Source organism: Natator depressus, chromosome 2 (assembly GCF_965152275.1).
Source record: "Natator depressus isolate rNatDep1 chromosome 2, rNatDep2.hap1, whole genome shotgun sequence".
Classification (NCBI taxonomy): domain Eukaryota; kingdom Metazoa; phylum Chordata; order Testudines; family Cheloniidae; genus Natator; species Natator depressus.
In genome coordinates this window covers 107,632,279-107,651,767 of record NC_134235.1, presented here as the reverse complement: position 1 = coordinate 107,651,767, position 19,489 = coordinate 107,632,279, and the positions used below count along the sequence as shown (strand labels likewise).

The 19,489-nt window shown below is 41.7% G+C and overlaps 1 protein-coding gene across 9 annotated transcripts in view; it reads left to right on the top strand.

Moving 5' to 3' along the window:
• The window catches only part of RNF182 (ring finger protein 182), a 61,384-nt gene extending 43,471 nt beyond the window's left edge, over nucleotides 1–17,913 (top strand). For 6 of the 9 annotated variants that reach the window (XM_074944817.1, XM_074944814.1, XM_074944818.1 and 3 more), the window contains one exon: nucleotides 14,222–17,913. In XM_074944817.1, the coding sequence (XP_074800918.1) occupies nucleotides 14,459–15,196 (738 nt within the window). In that variant the 5' untranslated portion in view covers nucleotides 14,222–14,458 and the 3' untranslated portion in view covers nucleotides 15,197–17,913. Of the gene's footprint in view, nucleotides 1–10,025; nucleotides 10,175–14,221 lie in introns of all 9 variants that reach the window. The other 3 variants (XM_074944810.1, XM_074944811.1, XM_074944813.1) reach the window with 1 other exon arrangement.
• Nucleotides 17,914–19,489: the final 1,576 nt, after the last annotated feature.

Sequence of the window (19,489 nt, the reverse complement as noted above, 5' to 3'; positions counted from 1 at the left end):
CCTGCATAGCCCCAATATACTCCCTATGCTAGGGGATCTTTGGAATGACATAGAGCTAGCATACCCAGCCTCCTCAGCTGCCCACTTAGGAGCAGTGAAAGGCTGAGAATCTGATTCTTGGTGCTAGATGTGCTGGTTTCTTGGCCTGAAACCTATGAGCTAGTAGACTCAGGCGCCGTATGGCTTCCTCTGAAGGAGGTATTGGGTATACTACTGGTTAAGATTTCCTTCCTGAAAGAAATCATTGCCAAGGATCCACTTTTTCACAAGTGACTGTTAGGTTCATGTTTAAGAAGCCGTCCCTTCATATCAGTTTTGCCAACTACTGCTGTATTTCTAATCTTCCTCATTTGAGCCAGGTTACTGAGAAGATTGTAGTGGAACAATTTTGACACCTTTTAAACTATTTTTAATCTCAATCTGACATGTAGACTGCACTAGTTTAACCAATTGATTGTCTCCTCTGGGCTATTTTAGATCACTAAGCAACCTTCAGTACCACTGACCATTAGGTTTGCTGATATTGGCAGTGGTGGACCATGCAGTGTCAATAGTTAAAAGTACCCCTTTTCATCTGCATTGGCTAAATAATTTCAACCACTTCTCTGTATTGCAGGCATGCCCACAATTATCCAGGCTTTTATGACCTCCATATTCTTTGGTTGCAATATGCACTTCTTGGGGTTACCTTTTTGAAGACCTGTTGGAAGCTACGGTTGGCTAGAATGTGGGGGCTTCCTGCTTGCTCAGTGATGTCAATGCAGTTTAACTGGGAATATATGGCACCTGTTTTCTGAAGTCTGGGTATCAATTCCCTTTGGAGTGCAGTAAAGGTCTGGATTTTGCTCTATATATGCTCTGTCATTGGGCCAAATTGTGATGCAACCGCTCAGCAGATGCAATGCAGAGGGAGCTCTGCAGCTCATCATGCTCAGTGCCCAAGGAGTGGTACTGGCATCCAGGGCATGGGAGGGATGTTTGAGAGCATCCACAGAGACAATGCATGGAATCCCTAAGGGCTGTAAATGTAATCTGAGATGCCTCTCCACTGCCATATTAGCCATGGCTTCATTAGAAATGACTTTGGGGGAGGTGTTGTCTCCCCCAGTGAAGAGAAGAGTTTCATTGGCTGACAGAAGGGGAGACAATAAAGTGGTCCCCTTCCTTCTTCCCATTTTCCACCAGAGTCAGCCAACACTATGAAATACCTACTCTCCCATCTATGACTGCAATCAGTAAAGTGGAGAGCAGCAAAGTCTCCCCCAAGAACCCAATCCCTTCTCATCCACAAGCACTTTGGGGAGACGTTCTGAGCTCACCCCATCTAGTGGGTGTTCCCCGTCTCTTCCACAGTAAACTGTCTGGCCAGCCTCCTCAGTGTACTGGAACTGCTTGTGTCTCTAGGACCTATCCAGGTGAGTAAGGGTTTGCAGGATCGAGCCATGATCTGACTGTCCCTCATCCAGTTCCAGAGAAGCCCTAGAATTAAATACTCCAACAGGAATATCACATTATCAGTCCTAATCTAAACAACATCAACAACACTAAAGTGTTGGTTCTAGTTGTAATAAACTGAAAGGGGACTGCATATCTGTATGTTCTGGCATGGCATGAAAGTCTCTTAACAGCCCACCATCAGTTTCCTTGCTGAACATTTGTGGTCTGTGTATTACCACTATATATACAAGTTCAGTCTGTGAAGATTCTGCCCTTCACTTGACCTAGAGAGCATTGTATCCATTAGCAATAACTTTACTGCTTAAGTTAAAGGATTGTCTCCTGTTGCTGTCAATACAATATTCTCTTTCATTGACAACCCACAACTGGGACAAGACCAGCAGATTTCATTGCTAAGTACCATATTAAGTCTCAATAATGCAATTTCAGTCCTCTTGAAGACTGAGAAGTCCTATTCCGGCATTAATTTGATTTAAGCAAGTCACAGCAACACTCCAGCAGTCGTGGGGCTGGTGAGGCCACACTTTATAGCACTTTGATGGCATCACACTAATTTATAGCAGTTACAAGGAAGTCCCAAAATTGCTTTTCTAACATTTGCGTTCCTATTGTTTAAAAGGAATCTGTATTCAGTTCCCAGTCGCATTACACATAAAAGTCCATTGCAATAGATTCTGTTGCACATTTGAGGTAAGCACAGACTGCAGCTGGGAAAATCATTTGTACCAAGCAATTTATTCAACCAGTTTCCCCTCTTTTGCTGTTTAAATCTCTGCAAACAGATTGAAGTTTTGTCTCATTTATCTGTTGTTCTAAATTATTCAAAGAATAATTTCTGCAAATATTTTTTTTTCTGTAGCTTGTTTGCAAGTGGTTTATTTGGTATCTGCAATCCAAGTGGTTTTGATTGAAAACATAGAGCACATGACATATTTCTGTTCCAGGACTTGATTAGTTTAACTCTTAGAATCAGGTTTCTAGTATGAATGTTGGTATTTCCCTTTCTGTGCATACCCTGCAATGTTCACCTAAAATTTGCCATTTTTGTGATCGTTCCTGCCAATAAACTCATACACTAGAGCATTTACATAAAACAAATAAAGGGGCATGAACTCCACTGAAGTAAATTCATTAAAAAATTTAAATTTCTATATTGCACAGCAAGAGAAATTGGGATAGGTCCCTACAGGACAGGAGTGGAGGACAGGAGTGGACTTCAGAAGTTTCACCAATGGAAAAGTTAGCTTATAGATTGAGAAATTACCACAACACTTCTTGTGGAATCCTTGACTAGCTATAATGGTATTTTTGTTTATGTTGCAGTAATGCCTAGGAGCCCTAGGTATGGACCAGGACCCCAGTGCACTAGGCACTGTACAAACACAGAGCAAAAAGTCCCTGCATTGTACTTCCCATGGGCCTATGTGGAAAGCCATGGGAGGGGATTTTTTTATGTGAAAATCCTTCACAGAAATTATCCCCCATTGTCCTGCTGTGGGGAAGTGGGTGGGTCCTCCTATTTTGGAAAAGTCAATCCCATTCATGTGGAAGCCCTGTATCCATACAGTTACTCTGGTTCCTAATGGCCACTGCCCCAGCCCAGCTCCCATGGGAACTGCACTGACAGGGATTCCCTCTGGCCATGGTTCCCTCCAAGCTCCTTGTTGGAGACTGTGGAAATATTAACACAGCCTAGAGCTTTATTAATTTTGCTATGCAAGTTTCATAGGGCTACATGAGCGTCCTACCCCAAACCCTTTATTTTCCCAGCCCACCCCCCTCCCCTCACTTTTCTTGTGTGGATCCCTGACTGTGCAAAGAGGGTCCTGCAAGGTCTGGGATGAGATGGGGGAAGGTGAGTGTAGAAAACAGTGCTTCTGAAGGGCTATAGCGCCCCTTCCACACAGAGGAAGAGAAATCTGCATGTGGAGGACCCCTCTATGTGCAGATGCTGGGGAAACAATCTGGACCTCTGTTTATGAAACTGAAATTCTGCTATACAGACCAGGAATTGCTATGATACTCCTTGTAGACTATTTTCAATCATGAAAGGCTCAAATAAACATTCAAATGAATGTTCACAAATACTTTTTTGCAGTATTCACCGAGTTCAAGGGAGGACACAGGTTCTAATTACCTCATCCTTTATGTAAAAATACAGCCAGAATTTTTCCATTTCATTATTTGTGAAAACTATCAAGGCAAAGGAAATATGCCTTTGAAAATCAGATGAAAATGAAGCTTGCTGGGGTGGCATAATTGCCAGCAAGGGCTCTCACGAATTAAGTAACCATCAAGAAAATTTGAAGCATAAAGCAAACTTACTGGATTGTTGCTATATTTGCTTTTTTCCCCCCTTGGGTACAAAGCATGTCCAGTGGATTGTTCCCATATGAGAACAAATATCTGCACGATGACTAATGTAGTCACGGGCAAACTTAGCCTCTTCACGATTTTTACATTTGTGTGATCACTCAAACACCAGGAAGACCACAATGCAGGCATGCTTCTTAGCTTTATCCTATGATTAGTAAGTAGCAGAATTTAATGATTTCTCTCAACATCTGGATTTTTAATTTATTAGGGTTCTTTTTAGCATATTTGTGAGAATTATAAACTAGATCCCGTTCTCAGTTCCATCAATACAATTCCATTTGTACTAAAGTTAACTGAGAGGGGAATGTCACATTTTTGGTAAACCAAATATTGGCATAGTGCAAAAAATGTATATATTTTATCCCAACACTTATTTTTTAAATATGCTTTCCAAGTAAACTGAAGTTCAGGTCTTACATGTTAATATACCTAGAGAGTTTGATTATATGTTTCTCAGATGACCCCTGAAGTTATGGAGATTGCATAGCACATCAATCAGGACAGAGTTTGGTTCAGATTTTCTCCAGAAGGGCTTGTTGATGGAAGGTAAGGACTGAGAGGGTTGCTTCATGTGTGAAAGTTCGTATCTGAAGTACGTTGTTCTGCCACTTATGAATTGTCAGCATTCTGTAACTAAAGTAAATCCAGTTGTCTTTCACATTTTCTTTTCTATTTGGCAAAGAAAAATAATACCAATTCTGAATAAAACATAAAACCTACATAGCAAAATATGCGTAAACTTCAGTATCAACACTGCATCAAGTATAATTCCTTTGTTTTTTCCTTTTATAGTGTGGCTGTGCTAACTTGTTCAGATAAAATAAGAATGAGAGAGAATTTTTACACAGACCTTTGCTTAAAATTTGAACCAATTGAAGTGGAATATTTTCTGAGATCAAAACCATCATAGGTCATTGTTTTTGTGTTTAATTTTCATAGGGCTCTGGACTTCCTGGTTTCACCCAGGACACACCTAGGCTGTTTTATGGATTTGCCAGCCTGGCTACCAGGGAGTACTGGAAGTTTTACAAGAGGACTGGAAATCTCCTGGGTGAAATCCTGGGTCAATTGAAGTCAGTGAGGGAACTCTCATTGACTTCAGTGGGATCAAGATTTCACTTCATGCGTACAGACTGAATCACAATTCAGAGAGCTAGAGATAAACATCCAAATGTCCAAACTTTCTGATTTGCATCCATCACCGATTTACATATTAGAGGCAGGCACAGACGATAGAGTTCGAATCTAGAACTAGATCTGAATTTCCTGAAATTGCAGGGTTTCCAGATCTAGGATGTTGCTTCAGAACCGTCTCTTTTCCATATATAGATGTTCAGTGGCTAATTAGCAAGGTGTACCAAGTAAAACATTGCAGTGTCAGGGAAGCTGTGTTCAGAGGTGAAAGTAAGCCGGTCCGGTCCGGTCCGGTGTATCGGCAAGAGCCACTACGCCGTGCCGGACCGGACCAGCTTCCCCAGACTGGCACTTTAAAGGGCCCGGGGCTCCCCGCAGCGGCCAGAACCCCTGGCCCTTTAAAGCATCACCGGAGCCCCACTGCCGGATCCCCTGTAGTAGCAGCGGCAGGCCTCTGGCAGCGCTTTAAGGGGCCGGGGCTCCGGCCGCTGGGGGGAGCCCCGGGCCCTTTAAAGCGCCCTCTGAGCCCCGCTGCCGGGTGATTTAAAGGCCCCGGAGCTCTGCTGTGGTAGTGGCGGCCAGAGCCCGGGGCCCTTTATATCGCCCCTGAGCCCCAGGGCTCCCAGCCGCCTCTGCAGCTGGTAGCTCTGGGGGTGATTTAAAGGCCCCAGGGCTCCCAGCCAGAGCCGGAGCCCTGTGGCCTTTAAATCTTGATTTAAATGGCCTGGGTATTTAAAGGCCCCACCTCTTCCCGGTTGAGGCCACGCCTCTTCCCGTCGAGGCCATGCCCCCCCGCTCAGGACTCCGGAGTGCCGGTAAGTCCTTTAAGTTACTTTCACCCGTGTTGTAATAGCAATAGTAGAAGGAAGAATTACACCTTCCCTTGCACTGCATGCTGGAATTATTTATAGACCCAGACCAGAAGACCTGCACTGCTTAATTTCTATTTAAAGTCTATTTTGAAGGTTCACGTGGGATTTACAGAACATAGGCCTTTTTTGTTCCCTTGGCGCAGATGGTAATTTCACCTGACTGAAGAAATCATGACTGAGTACTGTAATTTGTTCTCATCTGGTCCCACACTCAAAGGTCCCTCCCAAATGATAGAAAATACAAAATATGTCCTAAGGGAAACAATTCTGTAGTATTTTAGTGATGTGTAATTTTGTATGTGTTAATCTACACTTTCCACTACAATAATAAATCTTAAAATAAAAAAAAACCCAAATAGCTTCTGTGATGATGCTTCTTAACTCACTTTAATGTGTTACATTCAAATGTATTGTGTCAAGCAAACTAACCTGGCAAACTTCCACAATGTTATCATCTTTAATTGGCAGGCATTCTGAAACCCAGTATAATAACATGTTGGCTTTTTATTAACGCTGAGCATAAAGATAAATGGTTTACATATCTGCAGATCACATAATTAAACATTAATTAACATAATAAAATGTTGGCAAGCTTTTTTATTTATCATTGTATATCTTTTCAATTCATCATCTAGAATCAAAGTCTTACAGACAGCACAGTAATTCTCAGAGCTTCTGAAGGGCAAAAAATCTGGAGAAGGAAAACAGGGCCCCAGATTATCTACCTAACTGGGCAAGCCAGTGAAAAAAATATTACCAGAGAAGAGTGGTAAATCTTTGAGCCTGCTCTATGAAGTAATTGTCTCATCTCTTTGTATAGCATAATGATTGTGTTTTTAAGGATAGGATTTCTATTGTGCAGTATTTATTCATATTATAATGGATCATTTCTTTTGATTTTAGAGTCATAAAGGGAAAGCCATCTGCAGTGAAAAAGTATTGCAGGAAAAAGTAACCAAACAGTTTGTCCAATACAGAAAAAAGTGGAAGCCCAAGTAAACAGGAAATGAATTAATTAAAAGAGATTAAAAGAAAGAAAGAATTGTTGAAAATTTTTTTAACAAAACTAATTTTGTTTCCATTTTAAATACAAATTTGGGGCCAAATCTTTAAATTGTGTAAATTAGCATTAATCCACTAAAGTCAATATACACCTTCTGTGGGATCTGGCCCTTTGTGTTTCGTTGGTTTTATTCTAAAAATAAAATAAAGCACAGTTTAATTTTGGATAAAAATATTCCACCAGCATATTGCTGTGTAAATGATTTAATAATTATATATGAGAAATAAAATCGTTCTCTGGAAAAGCTGGTTTCTATGTGCCTCATTGATGGAGCAGTCTACGTCATAGTCAGTTGCAAGATTTGTATCTGCATTGTCTTAGCCTCTGTCTGGAGCTAAAGGGAAGTTATGCAGGGTATTCTGTTTTCAATAAACATCCTCAGATATTCCTGTCACTTTCACTTGCTGTCCAGCACATAGTTTTAGTATTAGAATAATTAAGAAGTAATGCAAATTACACTAGGTTACATGTGGTGGAGTCTGGTGATCTCTGCTCATGTATCAGCAAAAATCTGGTGGAAAGTACATGCCAAGCCAGTGTACAGTAGTAGGTAAATATCACTCTGTATTAGATACAAAACAAGGTAAGTAATGTCTGCCCTGCCTACACAAGGAACCTTTACCAATGGAATCAGAAAAACAGTGTTACCCATTGATTACATTGTTATCCCTTAAACTACACAATACCTTAAACCCTTTATGTTACTGCATATTATAAACGTTCAAAGGCCAAGGTACTCACTCAGCCATTCAAATAAATAAATCTACTCTAAGTTAGATGTGCATTATTAAGGAGAAGAGGATCCTAAAAATCTCACCTAGACTATTGGTACAAGGAAGAATTACACATGGTTTGTGACAGTTTAACACACGTATTTATACTCTTTGTAACTATAACACCATTGTATATGCTATTCACTTCCTTCATGCACCTCGTACCCGAATGTCAATTTTCTATATTTTGTATTCTAGTGTTGTTATTTGTAGCTCAGCAGTACTTAGAGCCCCCACTGTGCTAAGTGCTCTTCTAACCTCTGGTAAAAAGACAGTCCCTGCCTCAGATTTATTGTATGTGTTATTAGCTATTTATAAAATATTAATAAAATCTTTAAGCTGCACATGTTGCAAATTTTCACTTCCATGCACAGTACTTCTTGGGTTTTCTTTGAAAGCCTTATAAAAAAAAACCCACGCTTCTCTCCCTCGCCCAGTAAGAATCATTTTATCATGCAAAGAATTCACTAAGGCACTTTTCAATGTAGGTACACAGTTGACCATAAACCAAGAACAAATCGATATCCCACATCCTGTAACTAATGCAAAGTGACACATTGATTAGAGCTGACAGGCAAATGCTCATTGTTAAAAACTGTCCAATGCTAGCAGAAATGTGGCATGAAACATGTTGAACACACTATAGCTGCCAGAGCATTGAATGTAGTGTAGACAAATGTCAAGATGAGTAAAGCAGTTTTTTATTTTAGCAGACTGCATGGCACAAGCTGGAAAAATCCAGTGATATGGGCACTTGCTGCTGAGACAGTATATAGTTGGAACTGGTTGAATATGAATGCACTGGTCTACAGGAGATATGATTTTCAATCAATACCGAAGAAGAGGTTGCAATTTGTTGGGAAAGCTAGACGTGATCAAAGAGCTTCTGTGAGATTTCTGAAGGAAAGTATTTTGATATCTTTAAAAAGTCTCCTCTTTTGAAGGGCAGCATGCCTCTGGCTGTTTCATCTCTGTAATTTTGGACTGGGTTGTTGTCATTTGTAAAGAGCTTTTGTTGGAGGAGCTGTTGATTTATAATATAGGTGTGGATGGTATAATACTTTAAAAATCAGCTACGGAGCTTTAAAGACAAAGTGTGGCCTTTGTAGTGAAGTCTAAATACTTCTTGTAAATAGGATTCTTCTAATATGGATGTCCTCTTCTGGACTATAGTTATATCAGCAGGGTATTTCCATCCAAACCAGTGAGATGATGCCAGTTCCTTTTTTTTTTCTTTAATTAACTCAAAGCTCCTCCTGCTGGCATATTTGCTGAAACACTTTGCTCTGGCCCCATGAAAGAGAGCAGATGTTTCATCTGCTCCTTGCGAGTGAGCTTTTGTAAGGGATTCTTTCCCCTGGGAATTACATTTATTTTTATTTCCCCTGTAAATTTTCTCCTGCTCCCTCCAGTGTGACTTCCAGTTGGAAGAAAGATCTTCAAGGAAGCTCTTTGGGAAAGGCTGGGAGGCTTTGCTAATGTAGCAATAGATCCCTAACCTTATCCGTACTGACTGAGGTGGAGCAGCCCGATCAGGAATATAAAAGGGCTCCTGCTCCCACTTCCAGGCTCAGAAAATGACCTGTTCCATGTTCAGTGGAGTGCAGCAGCACTTGCGGCATATTCCCAAGCACCAGAGGTTTCTCTGGTGGTTACCAGCCCACAGGAAAACATCAGGGCATCTGCTCCTGCAGCTAGCAACTTGGCTGCCTCCCGCTGTGTTGCATAACAGCTTGGAGACCAAGAAAGAGATTCAACCAGGTAGTTTAAGCACCTGGCATCACCCTGCTTCCCCTTCAGGATCACCATCATGCCTCCCTTGCAAGCCAGCAAACCCCCCCACCCCCCAACCCCCACCCCCCAGCAAATGGGTGCAGCAGTGGAGCAGTTTTCAAACGAATACTGCCAGTCTGCAGCCCTCTACAAGAGTCTGCGTTAAGCAAGCTCAAGTAAGGGGAGTAAAACTCCCTCAAATGGGCCCCACACAGACAACTAGCACCCATTTCCCCTGTTCCTTGGCCAGTTATTCTCTGAGTACTTTTTTCATAACTACCAAGTTTTGCACAGCTTCAGCTGACATTTTATACATTTTAAATTTATGACTAAGCTAATATGAATATTTGCATAAATGTGCCTATAACCATAAACTTCCACACACGCACAAATCTGTGTGAATTTAGTGCTCGTAAAAAGCACTGGCTGGATAGCCCTGATGAATGGAGTCCTGTGTTTAGCTACACAGCAGCCGTAGGGCAAGCTTCCCACACACACACACTGCCCTGTCACCATGCCTGAACTGTGATGCAGGGGGAACTAACTGACTAACACTGATTTCTATCCTCTCTTTAGCTGTGCTTGTGTGTGGCCCTGGGCTCTAGTTCCCATAAACACAGGAATCCGTGCTGCTACACCTACCCAACTCCAGCTTCCTGGCTGCCTCTCTTCTTTTTGTATGCAGTGTTGTAGCCAGGTCGGTCCCAGGATTTTAGAGAGATAAGGTGGGTGAGGTAATACCTTTTATTGGCCCAACTTCTGTTGGTGTGAGAGACAAGTGTTTCAAGCTACACAGAGCTCTTCTGGGAAAGGTAATCCCAGCTTCACAACTAAATACAAGGTCAAACAGAAAGAACAGGAGGACTTGTGGCACCTTAGAGACTAACCAATTTATTTGAGCATAAGCTTTCGTGAGCTACAGCTCACTTCATCGGATGCATGTATTTCAAGTGGCGTTATGAGAATAGAAGTGTCTGTGTGAAATGTCAGTGTTGTCTTTGTCATCTTTGTCCAGGAACTGTGTACATACCCATGAACAAAGGTGGCAGAGTTGAGTGCACAGTCAGCTTTGCTTCTGTAACTAACCACAGCCAGATATATATTGCCTCTCCTTTTCGATTCTAAAAGTTCTAAGACTCCATTCCTGTTCTGTCCCTGGAAAAAGCAGTTTAGCATAAGTAGTTTGTACATATGCAAAGGGACCAATCAGGGTGAGGTGGCCTGTTAACACCCCTGCAGTCATAGTACAAAAAGGGAGGTTGGTAGGTTACAGATTGTTGTAAAAAGTTATAAATCCAGTGTCTCTAAGACCATGATTTTTAGTGTCTAGCAAAGTTGTGAATTTAAGTTCCCAGGCTCATCTTTTGAAAGTGATGTGCCTGTTTCTGTTGATGATGAGGACTGAGAGGTCAGCTACAGAGTGATCATTTTGTGAAAAGTGTTCACATAGAGGTGATAGTGTGTTTTTGTCTTTTTTTTTATCATTTTGCTGTGTGAGTTCATTCAAGAGGATAGTGATTGTCTGGTTTCACCCACTGTTGTCATTGGGACATTTAGTGCACTGGATGAGGTACAGCACATGTTGTGATAGGCAGTTGTTGGACCCAGGAATCTTGAAAGGCGTGTTGTGGGGGTATTGATCACCATAGCAGTGGAGACACATCTACAGGTTTTGCATCTGGCAGGGCGCGGTGCCACTTTGAGTTGGTGTGTCCTGGTCTGTGGGGAGCTTGCTTGTGATGATGAGCCTGGAGAGGTTGGGGGGTTACTTGAAGGCCAGAAGAAGGGGTTCAGGAAATCTGGAATAATGAGACAAATCTACTACTTTTATAAATGGAACTTCAATGGAATTTTGATGTCTTATAGTAGTGCTGAATCTGGCCAAATAATGTATTTTTTGCTACACAGAAATACTTTTTTTAGCATACAATAAATGTTTATGGTATGCAAGCAAATGTGATAAAATTATGAGTAGAGTTGGTTGGAAAATGGGTTTGTTTTCTGCAGAAATGTTTGACTTTTCATTGAAAAACCAAACATCTTTGATTCAAATCTGAAAATTTTGGGGTTGAGGGTTTTTAACAAGAAGTTGAAATTTTCCATGGCAAGCAGACTTTATGAAAAAAATTTGGTTTCTCAAACTCCCAATTTTCTGTAAAAAAAAACAGTTTTGACAGAATTTTTGACCAACCCTAATTGTGAACTGATGAATTCACTGACCTATCTCACACCCAGTACAAAAAAAACAGATGAGACGGGATTTATAAATCCAAGGCCCCAAATTTTTTTAGGTTTTTTTAAGCCTTTTCTTCTAGGATCCTTGAAGGCCAGCATTTCATCTTACTGTGCCCATTTTGTAGGTTTCCCAGATTCCGGATGGATTAGTATCTTGTGGCATTTATGTATGACTAAAGGTCATCTAGAGATGATACCAGGAGTAAAATAAAAAGACTAGTGTAAATGAATAAAGAAGTGCAAAAAGTAACCAGGAGTCATGTGAGTATCCACCTCTTGTGTCTCCTGGTATACTTAGATTTTAAGTTCCATGCAGCAGGGAGCAGCTGTTTGTATTATGTGTTTACAGTGCCTAGCATAATGCCTTCAATACAAATAATAATTAACTTATCAATAAGGTGTGGAGGATGTTTGGAAAGATTAGTGAATGAAGTGAGATGTAGAAATAAGAGAAGAAAATGAATGACGGAGTCTGTATAATATAAATTCTCACAGGAGTATATTATTATATGTTTGCACTATTTCATTGTTTTCCATTCCTGTTTCGTTCAAAGTGTTGTATCTTGTGTAAACAATTTGAAAGTAAATTTTAAAACCTAGAAGTGGAGAGTAGAACCCAATTTGCACTGGAAGTTAAGACAAATAATACAAAATACAAGTACATTAGAGATCCATAAAGGAGATGTTTGGGCACCTGAGAGGATGACAATTAATTGACAGAAGAATCTAAAAAGAGAGAATAAATAAAATCAAGACCTTGCCAAAACTAATGATCAAGAAATTAAAGTTTAAAGATTGAGAGACAAATACAAATACAAGGACATAGGCTGTGGTGAAGCCTGGAAACACTCATCAGGGCCAGAAAGCAAAAATATGTAGAGAGCTAAGTTTTGATTAGGACTACACAGTAATACCCAAAAGACTTCTCTCTTCAGCCAGTAACCCCCTGACCCTGGCAGAAGCCACGGGACGGGGGAAGCTCCCCCTGTGGCCCCGGCAGAAGCTCTGGAACGGGGGAAACTCTCTTGCAGTGGCCCCGACCCTGGCAAAAGCTGTGGGATGGGGGAAGCACCCCCTAACCCCCTCCCCGGCAAAAGCTCCTGGATGGGGGAAGCCCCCGCAGTGGTCCCCAACCCCATCCCTGGCAAAAGCTGCAGGGCGGCAGGGGAAGCCCCCGTGCCCAATCCCTCTCTCTGGCAGAAGCACTTGGCAGGCAGGGCAGGAGAAGTCCCGGAGTCCTGATCCTGGTCCCACGCAGAAGTGCGGGGAATGGTGGCAGAAGCCCCAGCACCTGGACCCCTACTGGGGCCTTGGAACTGGAGAAGTTCTCACTCCCTGCTATGGCCCCGGGGCCATGGCGTGGGGACAGAGCTTCTCCGCTCTTGGGACCGTGGTGGGGGGGAGCAGAAAGGAGCAAACGGGTTGTGGGGCAGTCAGAATGGGGGGACCCTGGGTGGAACAGGGGTGCGTCCCAGGGAAGGGGCAGAAAGCGGTGGGGCTGTGGGTGGTGCCACAGACAGAAGTGGGGGGAGAGCCCCCCCCACCCCCCGATTTGCTCTGGCCCAGGGAAATTTTAATCCGCGTCCGCAAGCACAGCTCAGCTGGATCAGAGTATTAGGTCAGGGTGTTCCTAGTGGCAAGTAACTAGCTGTGTACACACTGCCTGTGGTACTCTGCCAGAGCACGAATTTGCTGTGGTCTTCAAAACACATTGTGAAACTTAGTGTTTTGGCCAAGAATGTGAGTGAATTTGGAGTAATATTATGGAAAGTTTTTTGCCCTCTGGCACATTGCACTGGTTTATAGAGGTTGACAATTATTATTACCCAATGTAGGCAGCATTGGTTGATGTTTTGTATTTAATATCTGTAACATGCCCAGAAGCCAGGATAATACACACAATATCTGTTACATAGCAGGACTTATTTATTTATGCCAGCACAACCCAAGCTGCAGGTCCTGGTGGCAGAAACCCCACCCAGTACAGGGGGGTGCAGCAATGCAAGCTTCCTACAACCTTCTCTCTAGTTAGGGGTCTACAACCCGTCATCACAGCATAGAAAGTTAGAAGCACCAGGAAAAAAAGGCCATGGCACTTGGGAGATGTAATGGTTGGGCCCAAAATATATTTTTAAGGGGGACTGTTGACTGGATAGTAAAAGCCCACTCCTCATTGCCCTGTATGTTTGGCTTCAAGGCATAATGGAAAAGAGGTGCGCTTACAGCTATGTAAAGAGAGAAAAATAAAAAACAGGGTCCTAGATAAGTGAACAAATCTAACAGAATGAGGACCCAATAAGGGTTTAATGGGTTTAGAGAGGCAATGGGGCTATATGCAAGACTAAGGATACATAAATGTCTGGAGTGGTATAACATTTTATAATCAGCAAGGTTACTGTATATGCCCTGTCTGACACAAAAAAAACTATTTTAAGAATGCTTTTAGAGAGCTTTTAAAATGTTATTGGGAAGATAAAGCTGTAAAAGACTTGTTGTCAATTCAGTGCTAACAATGCTAGACTCTCTTTCCTCTACAGAAAGTCCACATTGTCTTGTTTACATGGATACATGGCACAGAGTGAAGGACACACAGTACAAAGTCATTGACAGAAGCTGAAAATGAATGAAGATTACTGGTACTTGTGACATCTTCCTCTCTTGTTTTCCTGGCTGATATGGGTGGTATGATAATCTGAGAGGCGCCCTAATAGCATCCTTAGTGAAGCATTTATTTTTGACTCCCAACATCACAAGTCTACAGACCATTAGAAGAAATGATCAGTCAACTACCAGAGGATCCTGTGGAGTCCCAGGGCTCAGATGAGCTTGAGTGCAAGATTTGTTACAACCGCTATAATCAGAGACAGAGGAAACCAAAAGTGCTGGAGTGTTGTCACAGAGTATGTGCCAAATGCCTTTGCAAGATCATAGACTTTGGGGACTCTCCTCAGGGAGTCATAGTGTGCCCATTCTGTAGGTTTGAGACATGCCTGCCTGATGATGAGGTTAGTAGTCTTCCTGATGACAACAACATCCTTGTGAATTTGGCTTGTGGGGGAAAGGGGAAGAAGTGCCTGCCAGATAATCCTACAGAACTGTTGCTAACTCCCAAAAGGCTGGCATCTCTTGTTAGCCCTTCTCACGCTTCCTCCAACTGCCTGGTTATAACCATCATGGAAGTGCAGAGAGAAAGCCCACAGACTCTGAACTCTACCCCGGTGGTGGAATTCTACAGGCCCACGAGTTTTGAGTCTGTTGCAACTGTATCCCACAACTGGACAGTGTGGAACTGTACATCCTTGCTCTTCCAGACCTCAATTCGAGTGCTAATTTGGTTGCTAGGTTTGCTATACTTTAGTTCCTTGCCTTTAGGGATCTACTTACTGGTATCTAAGAAAGTCACCCTGGGGGTCGTCTTCGTCAGCCTTGTTCCTTCGAGCCTCGTTATTCTTATGGTTTACGGCTTTTGCCAATGTGTATGCCATGAGTTTCTGGACTGCATGTCTTCTTGATAACAAATATAGTGAAATAAGAAATAAGGCACTGCCATGTTTGTAGCATAATTTATCTTCTCTATTGTATTCCTATTTATTATTATTTTATTTTATTCATCACACTAAACAGAAGCAGTGGCCACAATTTTATGGTCCATTTATTTTGTTTTTTAATTTTGCTTTGATATTTATTGTGCTTTGTTCTACTTGTTCATTATACCACCGAATGGAAATAAAATGTACATGTCAATTTTTGAAGGTTAAGCTATAGGAAAAAAAGCAAAATTACCTAACCTGATGCTGCTGCCCTTATTCAAATAAGTAGCACTTGTCTTCAGCTGGATTATTCACGAGTCAGAACAGCAGGATCAGGCCCTTGGAAGACATTGGAACATTAGGCATTCTCCCAGGCAAAGCCCATATTATGTTCTGTTTTGTCACGTGTTATGTCTGTTAGTGAATTAAGTCTCTTTGTTGTTTATTATAAGAACAACACAAGATACCATAGGTTCCACAAGCCTTTGCTGTAGCAGAAATCTTTGTCAGAGATAATTGGTTACTGACTTCCCTTTCTCCACTTAAAAGACAGTAGCATCCTGGGGTAGCGAGAGTCCAGATGTCATCTTGTCTCAGTAGAAATATCTCTTGCGTACATTTTCCTCCCATACACCCACCGTGCATGCACTTCTCCTTATTCTTGCAGCTCCCCTTGAGATTCCACCCCAAGACACAACCATGCATGTTCACTCCCTCATGAGCAGCTTATTTCCATGTGCACTCCTTACTGAAATGCCCAACTCCTTTGGACGTCCCTTCACTTATTCAAAGTCCTCCTATGAATTGCTCTAACCATGCCCCATTACACCTTCACTCGCCGTGTGCATTTCCACCTTTATAAAACACATTAACCCCATGAGTTCCCCCAGTAAGACACTTGACCAACCTTATGGATGTTCACCTTCTGTAGATACACAAGAGAACCTCCCTTAGTTCCTTTAGCTGCACGACAGACTTTTCTCTTCCATTGGGAGATAGGCCCTCTAATTTATAAATAATGCAGATTTAAGAAAAATTATAGATATGTGTATCTGCTTTCTGGTTCCCAAATTCACAGTGTGAATAGTGTCAGGAAATGCTGTGGGCCTAATAAATTATTTCATTTAGAGCTCAGTCCCGCAAGATGCTGAACTCCCACTGACTTCACTTATTAGAGTTGATGATAATCTGCAACTCAAAGGCTCAGGCTCTTACACTGGGTGGAGCTCCATTGACTTTGGTTGTTACTAATGATTTACCAGCATAGTTGCAAACAGAATCAGATCCTATAAAATTGGGTTGGTTTTTAGTCAGTTTTTTGAACTCGTGGAAGACCACAAAAATAAAAAGAAGTGGTTAATGTTCAAGTGTATAAATAATGCTAGTTGAGAACATAACTAAGGCTCAGTTCTCCTATGCACAGCAGAGCCAAAAATGAAATGGAAATATGTATCAGTGCAAGCATAGTTTTGGGACGATATGCAAGGTTAGTGCAGCATAAAGGGGAAAGGTGCCAGTAATGTAAAGACCAAATGCACTGCCTAACAAGGGTCTTAAAGTGAATCCATGTAATGCAAGATGGAGATAGGACAAGGAAAGCATAAAGTGGATTTGTTGCCACCTTAGGTGATTTGAAATTGGATTAGCCCAGTTTGTGAAGAAGATTCAAATCACTTCTACAGTTTCATTCCTATTAAAGACAGAAAAAAGGTGACAATTAAAATGTAACACTTTTCTTCACACTAAGGAAGTGTGTAATAATACATATGTACAAGAAGAAAAGATGTAGCAGAGTATAGTTTTTCAAGTATATGAGATTATAGGGTTATGTACTCAATGGTTAAACGAAATGTTTTAGTCTTTTCAATAATCCATTACTAATAATTAGCGTTACAATATTTTCATCTTTCTTAGAAAGGGATATTACTAAATTGCTACTTTTAATGCTTGTGGTAAAGCATGTGTAGTCAGATGAGCTGGCATCTACACCATAGGTAAATCACATGATATAACTAATCCATAAACTTCAGTATCCAAACAGCGGCAACTGTGAGAAATGTGCAACACCACCACCACCCCGGAAAAAAGAAACGATATGGTTTTTAGAGTATACATAACGTTTCGAAAATGTGTGTGTCTGTGGCAGGGATTTACATATTTGTAGGGTTTTCCTGTTCAATTTGTCTGAATGTAATATCTCTAATAAATAGGTGGCTGACACAGGAAGAAATTTCTGCAAGTGTGTGCCATGTATGTATGTATTACAACTGTCCGACATGTCTGCAGTGTTATCTGGTGTCTTTCCCCATCTTTTATTTTTAAAATTATTAATGTTGCCCTTGAGTTGTCTTAGCTCCGGCCCCATATTTTACTATTTGGGTTTAAAACATAACTTAATATCAAGTGGATGAGGATAATACCTTTTGCCTACAAGTAAAAAAAAAAAGTAGACTGACTGTACTATTGTAAGCTGTGCCAAAGCGTGTGGCTTGGCCATCAAATCGTATTTCTGCAGAATCTACGAGTTTGATTTCTCTGACAGCTAGTAAAAGGTACACTGTTATTCTAGACCACACTTCGATATTAGGCCACTCCAAAAAGTGGGACTATGCAGAAACTGATTAAATAGCTATCCTGCCACTCAGCTGGAGCACATTATTCTACCTGAGGTCTCATAAGATTCTTATATGACTTGTAATGTACCCAGTCAGAATTTTCAGGAGGTTCTAACTCCCAATTATTTTGGGGGGGAGGGATAGCTCAGTGTGGGGGAGGGATAGCTCAGTGGTTTGAGCATTGGCCTCCTAACCCCGGGTTGTGAGTTCAATCCTTGAGGGGGCCATTTAGGGATCGGGGCAAAAATTGGGGATTGGTCTTGCTTTGAACAGGGGGTTGGACTAGATGACCTCCTGAGGTCCCTTCCAATGATTCTATGTTCTATGTTTCTATGAGAAGATGTTCTATGATTCTATGAGAAGATGAGAGAAGTTATTTGCTCTGTTATCAAAGTTAAAAGAACAATACCATCTCTTTAATTTACTTTCATTCTCCCTGGTTTAAAATATTATCTTAATGACTGAGAACGATAAACACGGAAAACATTGTGGACTGATTCTCTGTGACGCTGAGCTCACTTACACTGCAATAAATCAAGAGTAACCCTATTGAAGTCAATGGTGTTACACTGGTGTGAAATCAATGTAAATGAGAACAGAATCAAGCCCTACTTGCTTACCTCCCAATTTTATCTCCCTTCGCCAATATTAAATTTTCCATGAAAAGTAATTTCTGCTAGAGCTGAAGTTAACATGGTTCTTGTTTGTGTATTTGTTGATACAGTTCTGTAATTAAACATACTTAATTGTCAAAGCACATCCAACAACAGTTTACCATATTGCTCTCTCCGTTTAGATCCCCCAAATCAGGGGTTCTCAAACTTCATTGCACCGTGACCTCCTTCTGACAACAAAAGTTACTACGTGACCCCAGGAGGGGAGACGGAAGACTGAGCCCGCCCGAGGCTGGCAGCCCTGGCAGGGGGGCCAAAGCCCAAGCTCAAGCCCTGCCGCTCAAGGCAGGGGGCCCAAGGGCTTCAGTCCAGGGCAGGAGGCCTGTAACCTGAGCCTCGCACTCAGGGCCAAAGCCTGAGCTCCGCGGTGGGGCTCGGGCTTCAGCTTCAGACTGCTCCGGGCACCACAAGTCTAACACGAGCCCTGGCAACCCCATTAAAATGGGGTCACACCCCACTTTGGGATCCCAACCCACAGTTTGAGAACTGCTGCCCCAAATATTGTGGACTTTATTCTCTGATGTCTTGAACATTATGTAGTTTTTGCACCTATGCAAAGTGATTATAAGATGCTACTAGTAGATGTGTAGAGAAATCTGATTGGATAGTTCTTTACACCCACTTTGCACTGGTGTAAATAACTAGATGATGTTCAAGGCAGTGGAGGATCAGACCCTGTCACTACTATTTTGTATATTTACTTTCTCAGTGACAAAGCAGCTGATTGTAGAATTAAAAGAAACATTTAGGATCATACTGATTTCCTATCCAATTTTTAATAATTTAAAGGCATGTATTATATTTGTGGCCTCAGCTGCATGACAGAGCCCTTTTCACAGGACTAACCAAAATGAAAACTGATGTCTTTGACATAGCAGCTGTTCAAGTTCTGTCTTATCGGTTATTTATGCAGCTGCGTAAGTGTGTATGCTACTGTAAAATAGATATGATGGGTGAAATCTAGGCCCCATTAAAAACAATGGGAG